The sequence below is a fragment of the Bos indicus genome, chromosome 14 (genome assembly GCF_029378745.1).
Source record: "Bos indicus isolate NIAB-ARS_2022 breed Sahiwal x Tharparkar chromosome 14, NIAB-ARS_B.indTharparkar_mat_pri_1.0, whole genome shotgun sequence".
NCBI classification, from domain to species: Eukaryota; Metazoa; Chordata; class Mammalia; order Artiodactyla; family Bovidae; genus Bos; species Bos indicus.
Genome location: NC_091773.1, coordinates 10,837,801 through 10,858,055, shown reverse-complemented (window position 1 = coordinate 10,858,055; position 20,255 = coordinate 10,837,801). Strand labels below are relative to the sequence as shown.

Genomic DNA, 20,255 nt, shown 5'->3' with positions numbered 1-20,255 from the left:
AGAATTAACAGGGACAAACTCTGACCTAATTTGCAGTCTGTTTTCACTACATTTCATTTACAGGTTACCAGTAAGTGTCAAAAGTTTTACATTGGCTGATATAAGCAACAAATACTTAGTTTATATCTGCCTTTAGGAACTTCACACTTTATATGTAGTTCTTCACTGTTGGTTATTCTTGCAATTAATTTTAACCTTTTCCTGCTACTACATTAGCTATTTAAAATTTAAGGATCATGATCCAAACCCTCACAGATTAGAAAACCAGGATCAAATAATCTTTTGAAAACTACAGTAAATTCATGCTTCTCACTTGACCACAACATAACGCTAGGTTTATAAAAAGATCAAGTGCCAAGTCTTGAACAAGATCTTGACTATATCAAAGCCAAGATTCTGCAAATGTAAGGAACTTGAGACAAAGATAATAAGGAGACAGGATAGCAGAAAAATATACAACAGCAAGTTTGAAACAGATGCAAGTAAACTAAAATACAGCTCTAATGTAAGCTGCCTCATCTGAAAGAATAATCCTCAAATCAGCAAACTGCTCAATATCCCCAAGCTGATTAAAATTCATGCTACACATGCATTTAAAATAGCAGTGTTAAATTGTTGAGAAGGGTCAAGAAAACTATCATTCAATAACATCGTTCCCTAAAAACCAAACAACAGGTCCTGATGTTGACATGACTACTCTTCATTAGCCTGCAGAGTATGCAAACTGTCAGTACGAAACATCAGCAGGAATGTAACAAAAGCGGAAAAATATCAGAGGCCACAGACTGCCCCATTAAATGGAGACAAACTATAAATTAATGTGCTCATATGATCTGTCCTCCTTTAAAGAAAAAAAAAAAACAAATTATTCATAAACTAGAATGAACTGTATAACATCACATAAACTGAAGTTGATGGAAAAAAAATGCAACATCTCTGGGGGGACTTACTTAAAGGATTTGTTTTAAAAATCATAAAATGTCTTAAGTTTGTAAAACTCTGTTCAAATGTTTTAATCTCAGATGAAAATGCAAGTGGTAACGTGATTTATAACCTAAAGGCTCTTCACCCTTTCCTAACAATTTCTAATGATCAGTTAAAATAGCAACATTCACACTAAAACACCAATTGAATATCATTGTTCCCGATTTGACAACCAGACAAGCTAAAGCAATACTGACAGCCAAAAAAGCAAAAGCCTTTCAGCATGCACGGAGGTCAATGACACTTACCTGCCACTCTTAGACCATATTACAATAGGTCATGCAACATGAAACAAACAGAAGGCAGATTACTCAAAGGTCTGTGAACCTATTATTTTTCTTTTTATTTAGAGTTAGAAAAAAAATGAATTCCTGAAATACATACATATAATCAATTTAACTTTTAAAATCAGTTATCTGCAAAGATTAAATAATTAAGGTTCACACTTACCTTTTAATATTATGCCCAAATTACTGAGCTTTGAATGGCCTTCATGAACAGATTTTATATTCAAAGTATTTCAATAGGTACAAAGAGTAATTGAAAACTAATCAATTTTTCTCAACTACAGTAAAATTTTCCCCAAATATTGCTTCTAATTAACAAATCTTGAAGAAGCATATCCTTTCCACCAAAATCTTTTCCCAAAAATATTTTCAGAGCATCTCAAATGTTTTTACTAGAGATCTCAAATTATAAATTAATGTCCAACTAAGAGATATAAATCTCTTATAAAAATTCAAGTAAAAACATTATCACAATTTAATCTATAAAATATGACTTCCAGTTCTAGAAGGCACAAGAAGTTTTACTCAAACAATTCATAGCTCAGTCATGCAAAGCAAAAGTTAAAAAGATGGCAAAGTGGAAACATTCATTTAGTGCAAGACAAACGCAGTCTACTGCAGGCAAAGAAAAATAGATATAAAATCATCTTCTCACTTTCAAAATCAAGGAAAAAATTTGGCCCCTGCTCAAGGTCTGTGCATGTCAAAACTTTAAGAAGATTCCCCATGTTAAGGTACCTGTCAAGACAAGAATGAGAAAAGAGAAAATATCCCTTTACAAAAAAGAACATCTGAAATTTAACTTAAAAAAAAAATCGTAACAGGGAAAATGTTCATTAGGCCATGAATTCGTCCTTCAGGTTACCCAGACTGTGCTCGGGCAGTCAGCAAAGCGGGCTCTCCAGGTGCTGATATGTAGGACCTAGAGGTGAAATGTAGTTTTCCTGTACACAATGGCACAACTGTTGCTCTAATTCTTCTTAAAATTCTCCCAAGTTTCATTAATGGCCTTATAATGAAAAATTCTTTAAGTATTCCAATAGTGCTAGTATTCTGAAAAAGAAATTTCTGATCAAGAATTATTCACAGGTAATCTTGTTTAATATTGCACTGAACAAACAATTTATTTTAAAGCCAAATGTTAAAGAGTTTCGGCCACAGCTCACCTTTGCTTTCATCTTAAGAGTAGCAGAATATCAGACTACTTCCTGTATGCCGCTCAACAAAGCATGTACTTCTAACTGAATTTGGATTCTCAATAATTTGTGGAAGTTATTTAAAGAATTGATTCTGGATATGCAGCACAACTCTGATTCTTCATATGAATAGAATTACAATAGGATTATAAGCAACCAGATTGCTGGGCAGTCACTGAGGCATACTGTTAGAATGTTCATCATAAGGCTAGTTGCTTCATGGACTAATGAAAGGACAGCACTGGCTCCACACTCAACATGATTCGGCAAATGAAAAACTAAATCATACATATGATGGCGATGTTTGCCTACGATTAAGAAAAAAAGTCATGCAAATTTCGTGTGATTCCCGTATTTTATTAACAAATAGCTGGCCTTCACTGTGGTGTGAGTATTAATTTCTTTCACCTTTACCATTATGCACCAGCCGTGAGGGGCTAAGAGACTTACTTTCAAAGTCCAAGAAAAAATGTGCTGCATTGTGGTCTATGTCCCTGGTTAGCACCTTAATGAGATTACCCATGCCAGCAAACCTAAAAATAAAAATGGCAACATCGTTTAGTTCCAGTAAAAAAAGTTTTAAGCAGAGGCCTGGGATTTGGCAAAGGCTGGCTTGCTCGTAATTACCAACAGGTGCAGGTTTATATGCTTCTGGCTTTGAAAATTTGGAACAACAAAAGCACATTTGGCTCTCAGTTTATAGCCCTTGTCCCTCTTTTCCACATATCAAAAAATGTACATAAAGCAAAACTGGAAAGAAAAATTAGATTTTTACATTTAGCTTACAACAGTTACATTTCACTAACGTCTATGCAAGCGTTATTCCTTTAAAATGCTTAAGGCATATATTCTCAATTTAAATTAACATTAAGAATAGATTTCTCACCTAAGGAAATACTGAGACCATTATTTTTAAATACTGGGGATATATTCCCTCTTGTAGAAGCAAATCCTATTAGGAGTATAAAGAAGACAGTATTCAAACCACACTTAACCATTAAAGACTGAAAGGATATATCAATTAATGACTCATTTTTTTAAATTTTACCATACATAAACCAGTATTTCTACATTTTCTATATTTCTAAGATTAATCAAACTTTTTATTATTTAACTCATAGGTTGATTATTCAACAATATCAACTGTACACAAAAGTATGTAACTTAGGAGTTAACACAGCAGACCAACATAAAGGGAGCCAGCAAATATTAAAATTCTTTAAGTTTGCAGAGGAAAAATAATGCATTGATATAACCTTGCCCAAGAATTTGCCATGACTCAGTGGGGATGAAGGTGTAAGGAGGGGTCAGGCTTCTCCAGGAAATCAGATTCACACCTTAAAGATGTAGCAGCTACAGGGAAGGCAGTCTAAGGCACCACAAACAGCTCCTCCCCTCCCCTCCTCTAAGCTCCATGTTTTTCCTCCAAATATGGAAGCTCTGGTAAAGGTAAATGAAGTGAAATGCAAAGTAACAATATTTTCATCAATGAAAGAAAACACCTTATTACTCTACCCGTTACAAAAAAGTCTAAAAAGAGTTAGCACCTGGCGTCCTGTGCTGCGCTCCCTTCCTCCACCTACTCTCTGGACACTGGCATATGTTCCTACCCGCGCAACGGTTATTCACTTCACAGACCAAAATCTGATGGACTGGCATACACTTCTTAGAAGTGTTAAAAGCAATTTAGCTCATTCACAGCAATGGTTAACACTGAAGGGACCCCTCTCTTAAAATAATGCCCCTTATGGCAGCAACAGGGATCTATGTTATTTTTGATACTAAAATTCCTATTACACAGAATTTCACTGAAAGGATTTTGTACAATGCATGACAGATGGACTGTCTGAGATTAAAACTAAAAGTGAAATATTTCATCTTAATTATCTTCTATACTGTAAAAAGTTTAATAATACCAAGCTTTTATATACAAGAAAAAATAAAACATCCAAAGAATGACCTCAAAGTATTACTAAATCTATTCAATAAAGTTTTTAGGAACATTTGGGAAAAAACCATTTCACAGCTTCAACTTTCAAAACCTTTCAAATATATATGGAGTATCTGTTTCCAAACATATATAAATTCTGTCACTAATAAGAACTAAGACCAAATATACAAAGAATTACCTACTGGTATCAAAACTTCAACCATAGATGGAAAATCAGCATGTGAAAGGACAGTAACTGTCTTTAAGAGGAAAAGGCAGCACGCCATTTGTTGTTAAAAGAGCTTAATCTATGGAATCAAATCAAAAGTTTAACTCTACCTAAAAAGCTGTTTGCCTTGAGGACAGTAGTCAACTTTCCTGGGACTCATTTTCCTCAGTAAAATACACATTTCATAGTAACCATCTTAAAAGGTTATTATGAGAGTTCAATGAGATTAAATACCGATTTATTAGCATAGTGTATGGCACACAGAAAGCATCCAATTAAAATGTTCCGTGTGATAAACCAAAATTCACAAACTTTAAAAAAATAATAATGGCTCTGTTTCTTTTAATACAAACTACATTTTTATAAATCGCAAAACCCATGGCCCACTTCTGTCAAGAATATTGCTAAAATGCTGCCCTATAATTAGTCCTATGAGGCCACCACCAAGTAGAGGAGAGAGGGAGAAGGGAGAGATGTAAGTTTCCTTACCTTAGTACTTGGATGTACACAGCTGATCCTTAGGGAAAATACTGAAACTAGCCAAGTTTATCTGCTCCATTTTTCTACAACTCCTTCAGTAAATTTCTTCCACTACTTAGTCCTCCTTTCGAGGCACCCCAGCCTAACATGACACTAATACCCCTCACCCTGCATCATACTTGGTCTTGACCTATTCATTCCTCACAAGTACACAAAGATTCAGAATCCTTTTTACATCTTCATCCCAAACAGTGACTCTTAGTTAGAAAATGGCCCAGTTTATCTAGTACGGGTTTCTCAACCTCAGGACTACTAACATTTGGGGCTAAGTCTGGTGGCTCAGCTGGTAAAGAATCGGCCTGCAAGGCGGGAGACCTGGGTTCGATCCCTGCATTGGGAAGATCCCCTGGAGAAGGGAACTCACTCTGATATTCTGGCCTGGAGAATTCCATGGACTATATATGTACGGTCCATGGGGTTGCAGAGAGTCAGACACGACTGAGCGACTTTCTCTTTCGTGCCTTTGTTGAGAGGAGTCTGTCTCACACTGGAAGGTCTTCAGCAGCACCTTGGGCCTCTACACACTAGATGCCAGTACTAACTAACCCACCACACAAGTTGTGACAGACAGAAATGATTCTGGAGAGCGGCAAATGTCTCCTAGGGGGCAAACTCCACAGCACACAGGAAGGAGGCTGTGCAGGCAACACACATCACGTGTTTCTTTGAACAAAAACCCATGGAATTTTTCAAAGGTCTGAAAACGGTTTATTATAATACTATCAGTTGTCCTATCTTTTAATGGTCTTCCCTGTAGCTCAAATGGTAAAGAATCTGCCTGCAACACAGGAGACCCGGGTTCGATCCCTGGGTCAGGAAGATCCTCTGTAGAAGGGAATGGCAATCCACTCCAGAATTCTTGCTTGGAGAGTCCCATGGACAGAGGAGCCTGGCGGGCTACAATCCATGGAATTGCCAAGAGTCAGACAGGACTGCGTGACTTAACACTACACTACACACTATCTTTTAATAAAGTCAAAGTTTTACTCAGTCCTATCCAACTCTTTGTGACCCAATGGACTGTAGCCCGCTAGGCTCCTCTGTCCATGGGACTCTCCAGGCAAGAATACTGAAGCGGGTACCCAATCCCTTCTCCAGGGGATCTTCCCAACCCAGAGAACCTGGGTTCTCCTGAAGTGCAGGCAGATTCTTTATCATATGAGCCACCAGGAAGCTTATTATTTTTTAATAATAAACAAAAAAATTAAAACCATATTCCTGCTTTCACAGTTTACAGTTAAAAAAAAAAAAAAAAAAACTCTCCATCTCCAGTGTGATCGATTTCAATACCCATGAGTTTGCTGCTGCTCAGTCCTGCCCGACTTTAGGTAACCCCACGGACTGCAGATCACCAGGCTCCTCTGCCTATGTGATGCTTCGGACAAGAATACTGGAGTCGGTGCCATTTCCTTCTCCATCTCAGTGTGACTGTGACATAACAGTATTTGTCAGTTCTGTCAGGTACCAGACTGCCAGGGTTTAATACCCGCCCCCACCACCACAGCTCTGCCACTTCTAAGCTTTGTGACTTCAGTCAAGTTTCCTCACTTCTCCATGCCTCAGTTTACTCATCTGTGTGTGCTCAGTCATAACCGACTCTTGTGACCCCATGATCTGTAGCCTGCCAGGCTCCTCTGTCCATGGGCTTTTCCAGCCAAGGACACTGGAGTGGGCTGCTATTTCCTTCTCCATCTCATCTGTGAAATATATATAATAACCACCCCCACTGCAGAGGGTTCATAAAATCATTAAACGGGTTAATGCAGTGTAAGCAAAACCTTCAGGACCACGCCTAGCAAAGCAGCCGCTGCCCGTGCTCTGGCTGCTGTCAGAGCAATCTGACTGACCCGCAGGGTCTGTTCCCAGCGGCAGAACCTGTGCACGTGAGACTCTGGAACCCTTGTGTTTCCTGCCCTTGAGGAAGCCTGTCTGTCACAAGCCAACATGTAGTTGAGAGTCACAAGACGTGTCCTCAAGTCCTTCATTTCTCGTTCAATTTGTTCCCAAGTTTCAGCTGCTGCCATTTGCCTCAGTTCAGTTGCAAGATTTTCCTCTAGTTTTAAGGTACCCTAGTTTCTTTCAATCAATGTCCCTTTTACCTTTTTAGTTGAGCAGAGTCTCTGTCATTTGCATCTAAAAGAGTTCTAATACGATCTCTGGATTTCAGATGAATAAATGAACCTGATACAAAATACATAAAAGATTTTTCACATTATATAAAACTTGGTCCAAAATACTGACAGACTTGAGAGGCACTATTTCAAAGTTAAATAATAAAAATTACTATTTACAATGCTAAACTGTAAGTCTGACAATCTGATTTCAGGAGGAAAAAGTAAAGAATTTCCTTTTGATTTGCTTTTTATTGTAATTCTTGGATTTAAACTAAACATTATAAATATTTACTAAATAAGCTAAGAAGAAATTTAATATGCAGAAATCACATATAGTTGACTTCAAGTGTTTGCAAGGTTTCTGGTGGAATTTTGTGACCATGAGCTCTTATTTATATGTTTGTTTCAAAACTGGCAGCTTATCTGGAAAGGAACATGTTCTTCCCGGCTGGTAGTCTGTCAAATGTATTTCTGAGCTCACAAAAGGCACTTATAAATATACCAGACCATTTTCCCATACAACATTTGAAAAGAAGTTTCCTTAACTAGAGTAACAAGCCCCTGGAGACACAACTACATGGTACAGTTAATGTGCTATTTCATCTTTCTTTCCAGAAAATTCCTAAGAGATGCTGCTACTTATTCACCCTTTTGAGCTCAGGGGGTCTTATAATGCTGTCTCCTCTGCCTAGAATGCTACTTTCAAGGGTTTTTCCCACAGCTGGCTTCTGTTCATCCCTCAGTGTGTATGAGTGCTTACTCGCTTCAGTCGTGTCTGACTCTTTGCGGCCCTATGGACTGTAGCCCGCCAGGCTCCTCTGTCCATGGAATTCTCCAGGCAAGAATACTGGAGTGGGTTGCCATGCCCTCCTCCAGGGATCTTCTTGACCCAGGGATCTAACTCTGTCTCCTACAGCTACTGTACTACACGCGGATTCTTCACCGCTGAGCTACTGGGGAAGACTCTCGCCCTCCAGGCCTCGTCTCAAATGCCCCCTCTTCAGAGAGGCTTTCGTCCCTAGCCTTACCAACAGTAGCTGTGCCCTGCCCAGTTATCTTCCATCACATTGCCCAACTCTCTCCTTCAGCACACCTAACATATTCTGAATGACTCTGGTTAGTGTCAGTTTTGTTCACATCCAGTTTATAAATTTAATAAATACTTCTTGGTGTGGGAAGAAGGAAGGAAAACTCAAAATACTGACAAGATTCACTATAAATCACAGTTTCTTAAACTTGACACGATTAACCATGTAATTCTTTATTTGAGGGCTGTTCCCTACATTGTAGGATGTTTAGCAGCATCCCAGACCACTACCCACTAGACACCTGGTATCACCCCAACACCCAGCTGTGACCACCAACGAGGTCTCCAGATATCATCAACTATATTCCCCAGGGGGCAAAACTGCCCCCACGTAAGAGCCACTGCATTAAACCACGGACATGAAGCGCGCTCTCAGGTTAGCTGATCAATCCTACTCTCCTCTCCCAACCTCTACCAGCTGACTATTCCACAGGCTTTTAACAAAGAGTGCCTCAAACCTCAACCAATAGCTATTCCATCCTCACATGAAGAAATGACCTCCTTATATTTTTACCCCCCAAAAGAACAAGAAAAGGAAACACCTACTGTCCTTTATACCCCCCTTACTTCATTAACAATCACTTGCTTTACCTCTGCACCTGTTCCTGACAGACGCCCTTCCCTGAGGGGCCTCTTCTCCTCTCTATATGAAAAGCAAGCCTTCACAACCTCTCTACAATCGCATCATCCTGCCCATCCTCCCTATAGCAACCTGTCAAACGAGCTGTAACTATGTCTTCCTATTTTTCTACCTTTCATTCTCTCAGCTCATTCCAGTCTGGCTTTTACGCCCACTACTACTATGAGGAAGCTGGTCCTCTGTTAAGCTCACCAAGACCTGCATCTGGTAAAATCCAAAGGCCAATTCTCACAGCTCAACTCACTGGACCTCTTAATAGCCTTTGACCCAATTTATTATTTGCTCCTTCCTCAAACATTTTCTTCATGTGACATTTAGGGTAATACATTCACCTGAGTTTCCTTCTTGCTTTACGGCTATTCTTCTTCTATACACTCCTCTTTGGCATACATGCAGCTATTTCTCCCATCTTAATACAAAGCAAAGACTCATCTGGATACCATCTCCCGCCCCAGCTCCCACTCTATTCCCAGCTTCTCTGTGCAGGAAAATTCCTTAAGAAGATCTGCCTACACTCAATGTCTTTTATTTCTCTGTTAAGTCCACTTCAACCTCGCTTTCTGCCCAATCCTGTACCACCAAAATTGCTCTGGCAAGGTCATCAAGTAACACCCACTGCTAATTCCAATGATCAGCTCTCAAGTCCACAGCTTATTTCACCTGTCAGGAGCATCTGACATAGCTGACATTCATTCCCTCCTTAATACACTTTCACCATTAGCTTAAAGGATACCCCATCTCACCTCCTCCACTGCTCAGCAGCCTGCTTCTTGCCACCATCACCTCCTGCCGGGATGCCTTTAAAAGCCTCCTAACTGCTTCTACCTTTGCCTCCTGCTACAATCTCTGAGGCAAAGCAGTCTTTCAAAAATACAAATGGACATCTCTACTCCACTCAAAAACATGCAGTGGCTTACTCCTACACTCAGAATAAAATCCAAACTCCTTACCAGGTCGTACAAAACATGACATGATTTTTCCCTCTCTCCAGCCTCACCTTCCATCACTCTCAACAGCAGCCTGCTGCAGTTTCTCTAACACAGCAAGACTTCTCTCTCCTTGGAGTCTCTGAACTTGCTTTGCCCTGGCCTGGGATGCTCTGTCCACAGACCTTTCTTTAAGTGACAAGCTACTGCACTTCCTGCGGTCGTCGCTTCAATTAGACCACCTCAGAGAGTGCTTCCTTCACCAATCTGTCCATCATACCTCTTCTCTTTCTCCTCTCTGTCCCCTTCCCAAATTGATGGTTAGCACCATCTAACACATCCTCATTCCTTTGAATATGTTTAGTCTGTCTTCAACTGCAAGCAGAACTCTAAGGAGACAGGAGTTTTGCTTTGTATACTATTCTATCCCCCCGGAGAAGGCAATGGCACCCCACTCCAGTACTGTTGCCTAGAAAATCCCATGGATGGAGGAGCCTGGTAGGCTGCAGTCCATGGGGTCATGAAGAGTCGGACACGACTGAGCGACTTCACTTTCACTTTTCACTTTCATGCATTGGAGAAGGAAACGGCAACCCACTCCAGCGTTCTTGCCTGGAGAATCCCAGGGACGGGGGAGCCTGGTGGGCTGCCGTCTATGGGGTCGCACAGAGTCAGACACGACTGAAGCGACTTAGCAGCAGCAGCAGCTATCCCCCATATCTAGAATAAAGCCTGGGATATTGCAGGTAGTAATAAATATTTATTGAGTAACTGCATGATTAAAAATACACGAAGAACTTCCCTGGTGGTACAGTGGATGAGAATCCGCCTGCCAAGGCAGGGGGACACGGATTCAATCCCAGATCTGGGAAGATCCCATGTGCTGAGAAGCAGCTAAGTCCGGGAGCCACACCTGCTGAAGGCCGTGCCTAGAGCCTGTGCTCCATGAGAGAGGCCACCGCAGCTGCGACAAAGAGTGCCCCTGCTCTCTGCAACCAGAGCTGCGAGCAGCAATGACACAGTGCAGTGGTTTTGGCGGGGGGTGGGCAAGAAATTAAAATGTGTCTGTAAAATTATAGGAGTATTCCAAAGAGGAGAAAACAAATACCAAAATAAACACTGACAACTGAAAACTCTTGCGTTGAAAAAAGAAAAAAGAAAAAAAGAAGACCTGAGAATTTAGGAAAAGCTTACTCCCTTCTCAAATACTATGAACATCAAGAAAATTACAGTTTGCCAAGATAACTTACAAAGAGCCTAATATCCTCCCAAAGCCATAAATATGGCTCCAAAATACAAATAAGGAGACTGGCCAATATCAGAATTCTGATCTTTGTAAACCTGAATTTTACTCATAACATTAAACAGTAATAAGCTTTAAGGTATGGGTTTAAATGTTAATTTCCTTTAGACTATATATCCTCCAAAGAAACTATCTGGGAATTCTTCACATCTTCTGATAAAAAATTAAAATCAGAGTGTTAATTGTGCCCCCTCAAAATTTTACGAAGACAAATTCCAAAATCAGGCCAATATCCATTATCATCTTCAACTCAATAAATGAATAAAGAACACAAAGAAATATGAAGTGTTAAGAGAAAAAGGAGATACTGAAAAAATAGTTCATTCTTTCTAACAAAACTTAAAAACAATCGATTTCATAAGAACGCTTTAATATCATCCCATTTAATTTATGGTGACTAAAAATGCGTAAATGTGAAAAAAATTTGTCAAAATGATCACTAGAGACTACCATTTTTAGTGTTAAATACAAATTTCTTCTATTTACCCAAGCTTGGAATTCTAGGCAAAAAGGTCTTCTTTTGCCTAGGATTACATATTATCATACAATGTTCCTGAACCATATTCTGTTGCATATAAAATTTTACTTAATATTAAATACGCTACTTCTCGATCTTACAGCTATTCAGACCTCTGAAAATCTTTAAAATCAACAAAATGGTGGGTACGGAATTCAGCTATGCTTCTGCTTTACTTGTCTACCAAGAAATTTTTGATTCTCATATAAGCTGTACCATGACTCTGAAGCAGTATTAAATGGATGGAAAATGAGTAATGAAAAACGTGACACCATGTTCACTAACAATGGTACACACGTGAAGGCCAGGAATGACTCCAGAGTCACAAGCTTACGTTTTGTTCCCACTCTTCAGTTGTGTATTCAGAAACTACTACACAATGTAATGTAGCAAACTGCAGCTTGTACAAGCAAAAAATAATGAATCCCTTTAATAGTTCTCCTTCCAAAGACAAACTACCAGAGACACAAGAGAGTCTGGAATTGCTTTGTGACTATATTTAACCAAGTAGTTATTACATGTTTAAAAGTCTGCCTTACTGTAAAAAGTACCAATACTGTACTCTGCAGATAATTAACAACACCTTCAGCAAAAAAAAAAATTACTAATAACTTCCACCTGCTGGAGCCTGTTGAAGAAATAACCAAATTCACGTGCTCTATCTAAGAGAGTAATTACAGAAATGACACACACTGAAAAAAGCCTTCCATCAGTCTACTACACAGAAAATGTTGCAATCTGATGAATAAAAAAGAGAAAGGCAGGTAGAAATTCATAGGGCTTTGCTATCTTGAAAGCCATTACATAACTGCAGTGCAATATTTCTAGGTCTAAGGTTTAAGGACAAAAACATTTCTCAAGAGATTACACAAAGCAGCAAGTACAGGCTAAAATAGTAGAAACCTGAAAATAATTCAAGTGATACCAACAATCTCACTTGGCATGCTAGCTTCTGAAATAAATAATTTCAGGCATCATCTTCTTCAAACACTGCACAAAGTTCTGTTTGTAGACATGCTTCTATACTGCATCACCACCACCATTTGAAAGCAAATGCCAATTTAATATTGCAGATGAACAGAAGTGACTCCAGCTGGCAATAGTAGAAGAATAAAGAATTTTCAATAGGTCAAACTTTTAAATCTATTACAATGAATAACATTATAATAATTCTGATAAATTTTCAGATTTATTCATCTACCTCAGAAATTTATTCTACAATGACTGTCAGCTTTGGCCTTAGGTGAATATTGAAAAGTGAAAGTGTCAGCTGCTCAGTCATGTTTGACTCTTTGCAACACCATGGACTGTAGCTCGCCAGGCTCCTCTATCCATGGAATTCTCCAGGCAAGAACACTGGAGTGGGTAACCACTCCCTTCTCTAGGGATCTTCCCAATAACGATATTCACTTTTGCGCTTAGCTGAATATTAATTATTCACCAAATGGTATATTCAGCGTGGTGGTGGTTTAGTCGCTAAGTCGTGTCCGACTCTTGGCGATCCTGTGGACTGTAGCCTGCCAGGCTCCTCTGTCCATGGGATTCTCCAGGCAAGAATACTGGAGTGGGTTGCCATTTCCTTCTCCAGGGGATCTTTCCGACCCAGGAATTGAATCCAGGTCTCCTGCATTGTAGGCAGATAATTTACCAACTGAGCTATGAGGAAACCCAAAGGAAATACTCGATATAGGACAGGGTTCATATTCAATAAATATCTAATGAATTAACTTAATGACTGTAAACAGGTGAGTCCAATGATATTTCTTTAAAGGATCAGTTAGGTACACAGTAGTTTAAAGGAGAGGTATAATCATAATTCCTTCTTAGCTTCTGATATAGCTGCAATTCACACTAGGAACACAGCAGTTAATGGTATTAAACACACTAGTTTTATGTAAGAAGGTGAAAATCCCCAATAGGTGAGCAACAGTATGCTGCTGCTGCTAAGTCACTTCAGTCATGTCTGACTCTGTGCGACCCCAGAGATGGCAGCCCACCAGGCTTCCCCGTCCCTGGGACTCTCCAGGGAAGAACGCTGGAGTGGGTTGTCACTTCCTTCTCCAATGCATGAAAGTGAAAAGTGAAAGTGAAGCCGCCCAGTCATGCCCAACCCCTGGCGACCCCATGGACTGCAGACCACCAGGCTCCTCCGTCCATGGGAGGTTGCCATTGACTTCTCTGAGCAACAGTATAATGGAGACAAATAACCAACTCAAACAAGTCTGCCAATAAAGCATCTGCAATAATTAATATGATGTTACTCTGTCTGCTCTCCTGATGGCACTGCAAGTGTAAATCACACACTCACCTTCCTGCTCCTACGTCTCCCCTGTCCTCCCCGCCTTCTTGCCAACAAGAGAAGCTGCTCAAAAGAATCATTCTGACACGATGACAATGACAGTGACAAATACCTGCTCGTTACATGGTACAACCAAGATTTCCCTTCTGCTCCTGACCTTGCTGTTTTCTGATCTTTTTTGTGGTAAACGTGCTTAAGCAGAACCTGAGCTCCCAGGACTGCAAGTCTCTCCCCATGTCTGGTTCCACTAAAATTGCAAAATAAGGAGACTCCTCATTCTCTCTGTGACTCTAGATTCATAGAACCTTTCCCCCTCCCACCTGAACCCTTAGAGCATGAGCTATCCAAGAACAAAAATTCGGAGAGGAAGCATGAAATCGCTGTTACTGTCGTCCTTAACGCAACAGGGATAAGCAAGTGCTGAGGAGTCAGAGGTGGACTGTGATGGTTATTCACCTATTTCTCACTCCCCACGCCAATCTTTCTATAATCTGCTTTGTGATGTTGGGACAAGGAAGCTGTGAAGTTCACGTCTTAGACTACTTTGTCAGCTGAATGCTCAGTATATTGCCTGGGGGAGCCATGAAAAAAAAAAAAACTGGAAGGTGGGAAGAAAGAAGGTTCTTCTTTCTGTTTTTCAAGTTCTATTAGCAATTCCTGTGAGTAAAAGGCAGCTGTGGTTCCAAGTTCTAGTTTCTGTGGCACTCCTGGCAGCAGGGAAAGGCCTAGCTGCCCCCTTCAGAGGTCTAAGCATCCAGTCTTCCTCCTTCAAGCATCTAAATTCTTCCTAATCCACCTCTTGCCTTTTGCTTTAGAAGTGATGGCTACTTCCTGTGGGTACCATTAATATCTAAGTTACTTCATCTGATATAACACATATATACTTGGTCTTTATCACCAGTTCCTTACACAGAGCTCCTAAATACCTTGACTTTCCAGGGTGGCAAGAGCCTCTTTCGTTTTTGTAGCTGACTCTTGGCAAGCCTCTAGTTAGCTTCAAGATGGGGACTGGTTGCCACGAAGACCAAGGCATAACCAGAGAGCTGCAACTTTCAGCCCCAACTCCTGACCTCATGGCATTCAGGCCAGAGCAGCCCACCTCCACATGCCCTGAGCCACTCCACTCTACTGAAGTCCGGGTTGATGTTGAATCAGAGAGTGCCTTGGATGTTAGGTTAAGGAATTTTATTCTTTGCAATGAATATATTCTCTATTCTCTGTAAAGGAAGGGTTATGGGTGGCATTAAACATTTTTTAATTGTAAAAAAAGAATTGAGTTTGATCAACGGCCGATGACTTATCATCAGTCAGGCTTGCGTAACGAAGCTTCCAGGCTGGTAAATGCAGCTACCCACTGGAAGAGTGGGACAGCCCAACTCCACAGGGACAGAAACGTCTGTGCTTAGGACTTCCAGACCTCTCACCTTATGTACCTCTTCACCTGGGCTGTTCATTTGTATCCTTTATAAAATCCTTTATAATAAACTGAAACAAGTAAAGTGTTCCCCTGAGTTCTATGAGTCATTGATCAAAGCAGATCGCTAAATGTGAGGAGGGAGCTGTGGGAAGCCCTGATTCATGGGAGCTGGTGAGAGGCAGAGGAGGCCAAGGACTTGCGCCTGGCATCTGGAGTGGGGGACAGTCTCATGGGACGGAGCCCTTAACCTGTGAGGTGTACACTCACTGCACACAGTTAATGTCAGAATCAAAAGGAAGTGCAGGACACCTAGATGGTGTCTGGAGAGTTGGGGAACTGGTGGGTGTGAGGGAGAAACTCCACACATCTGGTGTCAGAGGTGGTGTTGGAAAACAGTCCAGAATTGGTGACAGAAGTGTTGTACGTAAAAAACACAGACCCCAGCATCATTTTGCTTGGGCTTCCAACACTTGTGTAAATACATCTACATATTAAATTTCCTGTTTTAAAATACTTAGCAAGGTTTCTGCCCTCCTGGTTGAAATCTGACTTATACAGAGGAGCCCCAAAGAATAATTAATTCTTAATTATTATTATTATTGCCAATACTGTCTAATCTAGCCTCACCAGGTAGTGTAGCTCCCAATAAGGTGACACTGATTCTCCTTACTCTGAAAAATACAAAGACTGAGAAGCAGGATCTTAGGTGTTTCTGGGTGCCCAGCTACAGTATCATTATAGTAGTACTAAAATCTCACAAGCACATGTCAAGATCAATATATTTTATTAGTCTAGCAATTACATGGAGTTAAGTTACTGGCCTTAAAGAAATGTGACATAAAGAATGGAATGAAAATTGGGGGATTTTGATTTCTAGTTCTGACTCTATCACAAAATATATGACTTTACATGAGTCAGTTTACTACTCAGACTGGACCTCTCACATTTCTTCTGGCTGTGATTCTACACATGGTACAATACACCTTTCCTAATGCTGACATCTAGTGGATACACTTAAATTTAGCATTTAAAAATGAATAGTCTTAGTTACGCTATTTTAAGTAAAAGACTTACTAGGATGCCTGGTTATGTGCAACAAGTACAATAAATTAGCAGACCAATATTGCTCCTTAACTGAAAGTGAACCATGATAAAATAATATTACATCAGATTGTCCTGGCATCTTTGAATTTGATTCAGAGATAATGGGTACTCTTCCATACACCCACCCATTAAAAATTAAACCACTATGAAAATTAGCTGCCTGAGTTACAAATTTAGAAGAAAGTAAAGAAATGCTTCCTGCTCAAGTGTCTGCATTCAGGGACAGACACAGGATATGCCAAGGGCTAGTACAAATTTCTAAGGTAAGTGACTTAGGAGTATTTAAGATAGTGTATGATGGAAACATGGAAAAAAAAAAAATCCTGAAACTCAAAATTACCTGTTTTATAAGGATTTATTATGAAGGTTTCTCTTTCAAAACTATGACCACTGAACAAAAACAGTATTCCGAATTTACTTTCTTAAAACCTACCACTATTTTGAAATCATGAAAAGATTATATATATCAATACCTGTATGTGGTAAAAATAAATATATTAAAATGCAAGGGAATGATAAACACAATTAGGATACTGGTTATCTCTGGGAAGGCACAGGGTCATAGAATTGGGAAACTTCAAAGGTTTAGGAAATACTCTAGTCCCTCAATGGCTAGTAGAGTCATGGGATTCTTTTTAAGCTTTTAAATTCCTAAATAAACTCTAGCCTCTGGCAAACATTCTATTATATTATATAGTCACTACTCAATAAACAGTTGAATTAATGAATGAATTACAATTCAAGTGAAAACAGCTTGTTCATCAAAGAAGAGCATATCTAAACCAAGGGCATCCGTAAAAGGTGCAGCTTTAGGTCAAATGAAACAAACTGCAACTTTACAAAGTAGGAGGTAAGCTTATGGAATGTGCTACCTACAAAGGAATAATTCAACTATAAGTTGAATTAAATCCACAAAAGCTGAGAAACTCAATTAAGGGTAAGGCTAACAGGCAAAGGTTTATTGCTAGCACATTAAAGCTGGTCTAGACAGCAATGATATTTTCCCACAACACTTTATCACCACTGAACAAATATTCATTGGTATTTCTCATGTTCTTATGCATTACAGTGAGAGCCAAAATTCTTAAAATCTTAATCCTTAAACCTTATATTTATCCTCAGAAAAATCGCCTTTTAACATATCTTGGCAGGGAGGTTAAGGGCTACAGAGACGTTCTCGTCCACTACATATACACATTCTGCCTCATTCTCCAAGAATGAGAGCCCCTGATTTCTCTCCCAGCCACCAACCTACAGCAGAAAGGGCAAGGAACTCGGGCCTCACTCCCAGGTAAGAAGGTCTCAAGGTGGTGAAAAGGAGGAAATACGAACCCACCATCATTCTTTTCCCTCACAGATTTCAGAGCAGGAAGGTGAGGGGGAAAAAACAGGAGACTTCCAAGCTCAAAAAAATCTGCCAGTATTTGATATACACAAATAAGAATTTCTAATTATTACATTATGACTGTAATGGTTAAGAGGCTCTTAAAAACTGTCCTTCAGGAACTTCTCTGGTGGTCCAGTTGTTAAGACTCAATGCTGCCACTGCAGGGGGCACAGGTTCAATTTCTGGTTGGGGAACTAAGATCTTGAATGCCACAAAGCACAGCTAAAAAAAATGTTTTAATTAAAAAAAAATTTTGTCCACTTTCCCTCATAATTTGAATTAAAAAATAAAGTATTCTCTGAAGAAAGAATTCCATTTTCTTGGCGGGGGGGGGGGGGGGGGGGGGGGGACTGTGGTTTCTTCTGTTTTTTGGCTGCACCATGTAGCACATGGGATCTTAATTCCCCACCAGGGATCAAATTTTTGCCCCCTGCACTTGAAGCACTCTTCCTATCCACTGGACTGCCAGGGACGTCCCTGTGGTTTCTCCATAATGTTAACAGTCACCATGAGGAGTGAAAGATACCAGACAGAAAGGCTTAATATCCAATCATCAACGAATAAGAAAATCTTAGACCAGGAAGGGACCATCCACACTAGCCTTGGACTGATTTTAAGCTTCCAAAGAGAAATAAACTTCTGTTGTTTATGAACCTAGTTGGTGGTCCTTTGTTAAAGCAGCCCAAACTAAGACATGCACTAAAATGGAAGACTCAAGGTTGACCATCTAACCTTAGTAAGAATGTATTCTACAACATCTATTTATGCCAAGTTGTAATCGAGTCTCTGCTTAAATACTTTACTCTGCATGAGTAGTACATCCAAAGAGGAAGTCATTCTGTTTTCAAATGACACCTTTCTAGACTTGAGTCAATTTTTAAAAACTTTTTTAGAAACTTCAGCCAATAATCAAATGACACACAATCTGACATGAACCCCACTCTCAACCACCACACAAAACTTGCATGAAGCTGAATCGTGTTAATTTCTCCTCCTTGGTCCCAGTTTTCACTGGCCTCCTAGAACCAAACTAACCAAACAATCCCTGTGCTGCTTGACAGTGCAGCTTTTAAGGACATCTTTACAATATGGTTTCACAGTCAGATTACAATGATAAATAGAATCAAAGGACCACAACCAAAAAAAAAAAAAAGCCCCATAAATGTTCTATTCAAAACAAGCAACTGGAAGACACTTGGTGACATTTTACAAGTCTTGACCTTTTTTTGTGCTTCCATAACACAAGCATCAGAGCACTTACTACTCGCATCCTCCTTATGACAATTATGACATTTCTTGTGCTAAACTTTAAGTATCTCAAACTGGTCCGTTATTTTTTACATGTTTATTTCATGTTCCTTGAACTAGAATATGTGTTCTTTGAAGGCAGGATCTCTCCAAGGTTTAACTCATCTTCTACTCCCTTTTCTATAGACTATGTTGCTATTTCTGTGATTACTGATTAGCAAATAGAAGTTTTTTCAAAGCTATTTCTGTTAGGATATTTCTTAAGGAATGGATGTGTAACTCTACTTCTTTAAGATTAGTTATACAGACACAAAAGACTACACTTACTCAAACATGATGGACAAAGAAAGGTCTAATGGATTTTTCAGTAACAGGAGTTCTTTATCTGAGGTTGAGAGAGAGAATTTGGTGATCTGTGAACCTGAATGGGAAACTTCTTACTAACCTTTATGTGAAATTTAGCAATTCCTTATAGGATTATAGGCAACAAGCCACAGTAGGATTAGAAATATCTACTGAATGTGTCATTGATAAAAATCACAGGTATTTTCATATTACAATTACTGCCAATTCATCATTATTTAAAATCACAGTACTTAATAGAATTGTCACTAAAGCTTATTCTCTAATGTGAGAAACATATATAATGATCAAAAATCTGTCTTTTTAATATTTGTTAACTGTATTTCAATAATAACTGTTTCTTTTTTAATTCTATGCATTTTACTTCATGAAATCATGGATCATTATTAGAATTCATGAAACAACAGCAAAATAAAAGGGAGGTAACCCCTGCCCTATGACAGAGAGTGTAGGTAAGGTGATTACAATTCCAAAGAATGACCATAACTGTCATAATCATATCCATTTTAAAAAAATGACAGGCAAGTTTTGAAATACAAATACCTGCTTACGATTAGAAAAAACACAGAAAGGGACTTTAAGCTGATCATTTTCACTTAGACAACACAAAGTATATCTATAGAAAAATTAACTTTCAAATACCTATTAACTTGTTATAATTAAAACAATCAAGGATTGTAAACG

General features: G+C 39.3%; 1 protein-coding gene across 12 annotated transcripts in view; it reads right to left on the bottom strand.

The window, feature by feature from the left end:
- Positions 1 to 20,255, bottom strand: part of CYRIB (CYFIP related Rac1 interactor B) — a 148,154-nt gene that overhangs the window by 30,014 nt on the left and 97,885 nt on the right. For 5 of the 12 annotated variants that reach the window (XM_070802440.1, XM_070802441.1, XM_070802443.1 and 2 more), the window contains one exon: positions 1,927 to 2,009. The exons of 2 other annotated variants lie outside the window; for them this stretch is intronic. In XM_070802440.1, the coding sequence (XP_070658541.1) occupies positions 1,927 to 1,999 (73 nt within the window). In that variant the 5' untranslated portion in view covers positions 2,000 to 2,009. Of the gene's footprint in view, positions 1 to 1,926; positions 2,010 to 2,917; positions 3,001 to 3,353; positions 3,377 to 7,265; positions 7,348 to 20,255 lie in introns of those variants that run through there. 5 more of the 12 variants (XM_070802448.1, XM_070802449.1, XM_070802445.1 and 2 more) reach the window with 4 other exon arrangements.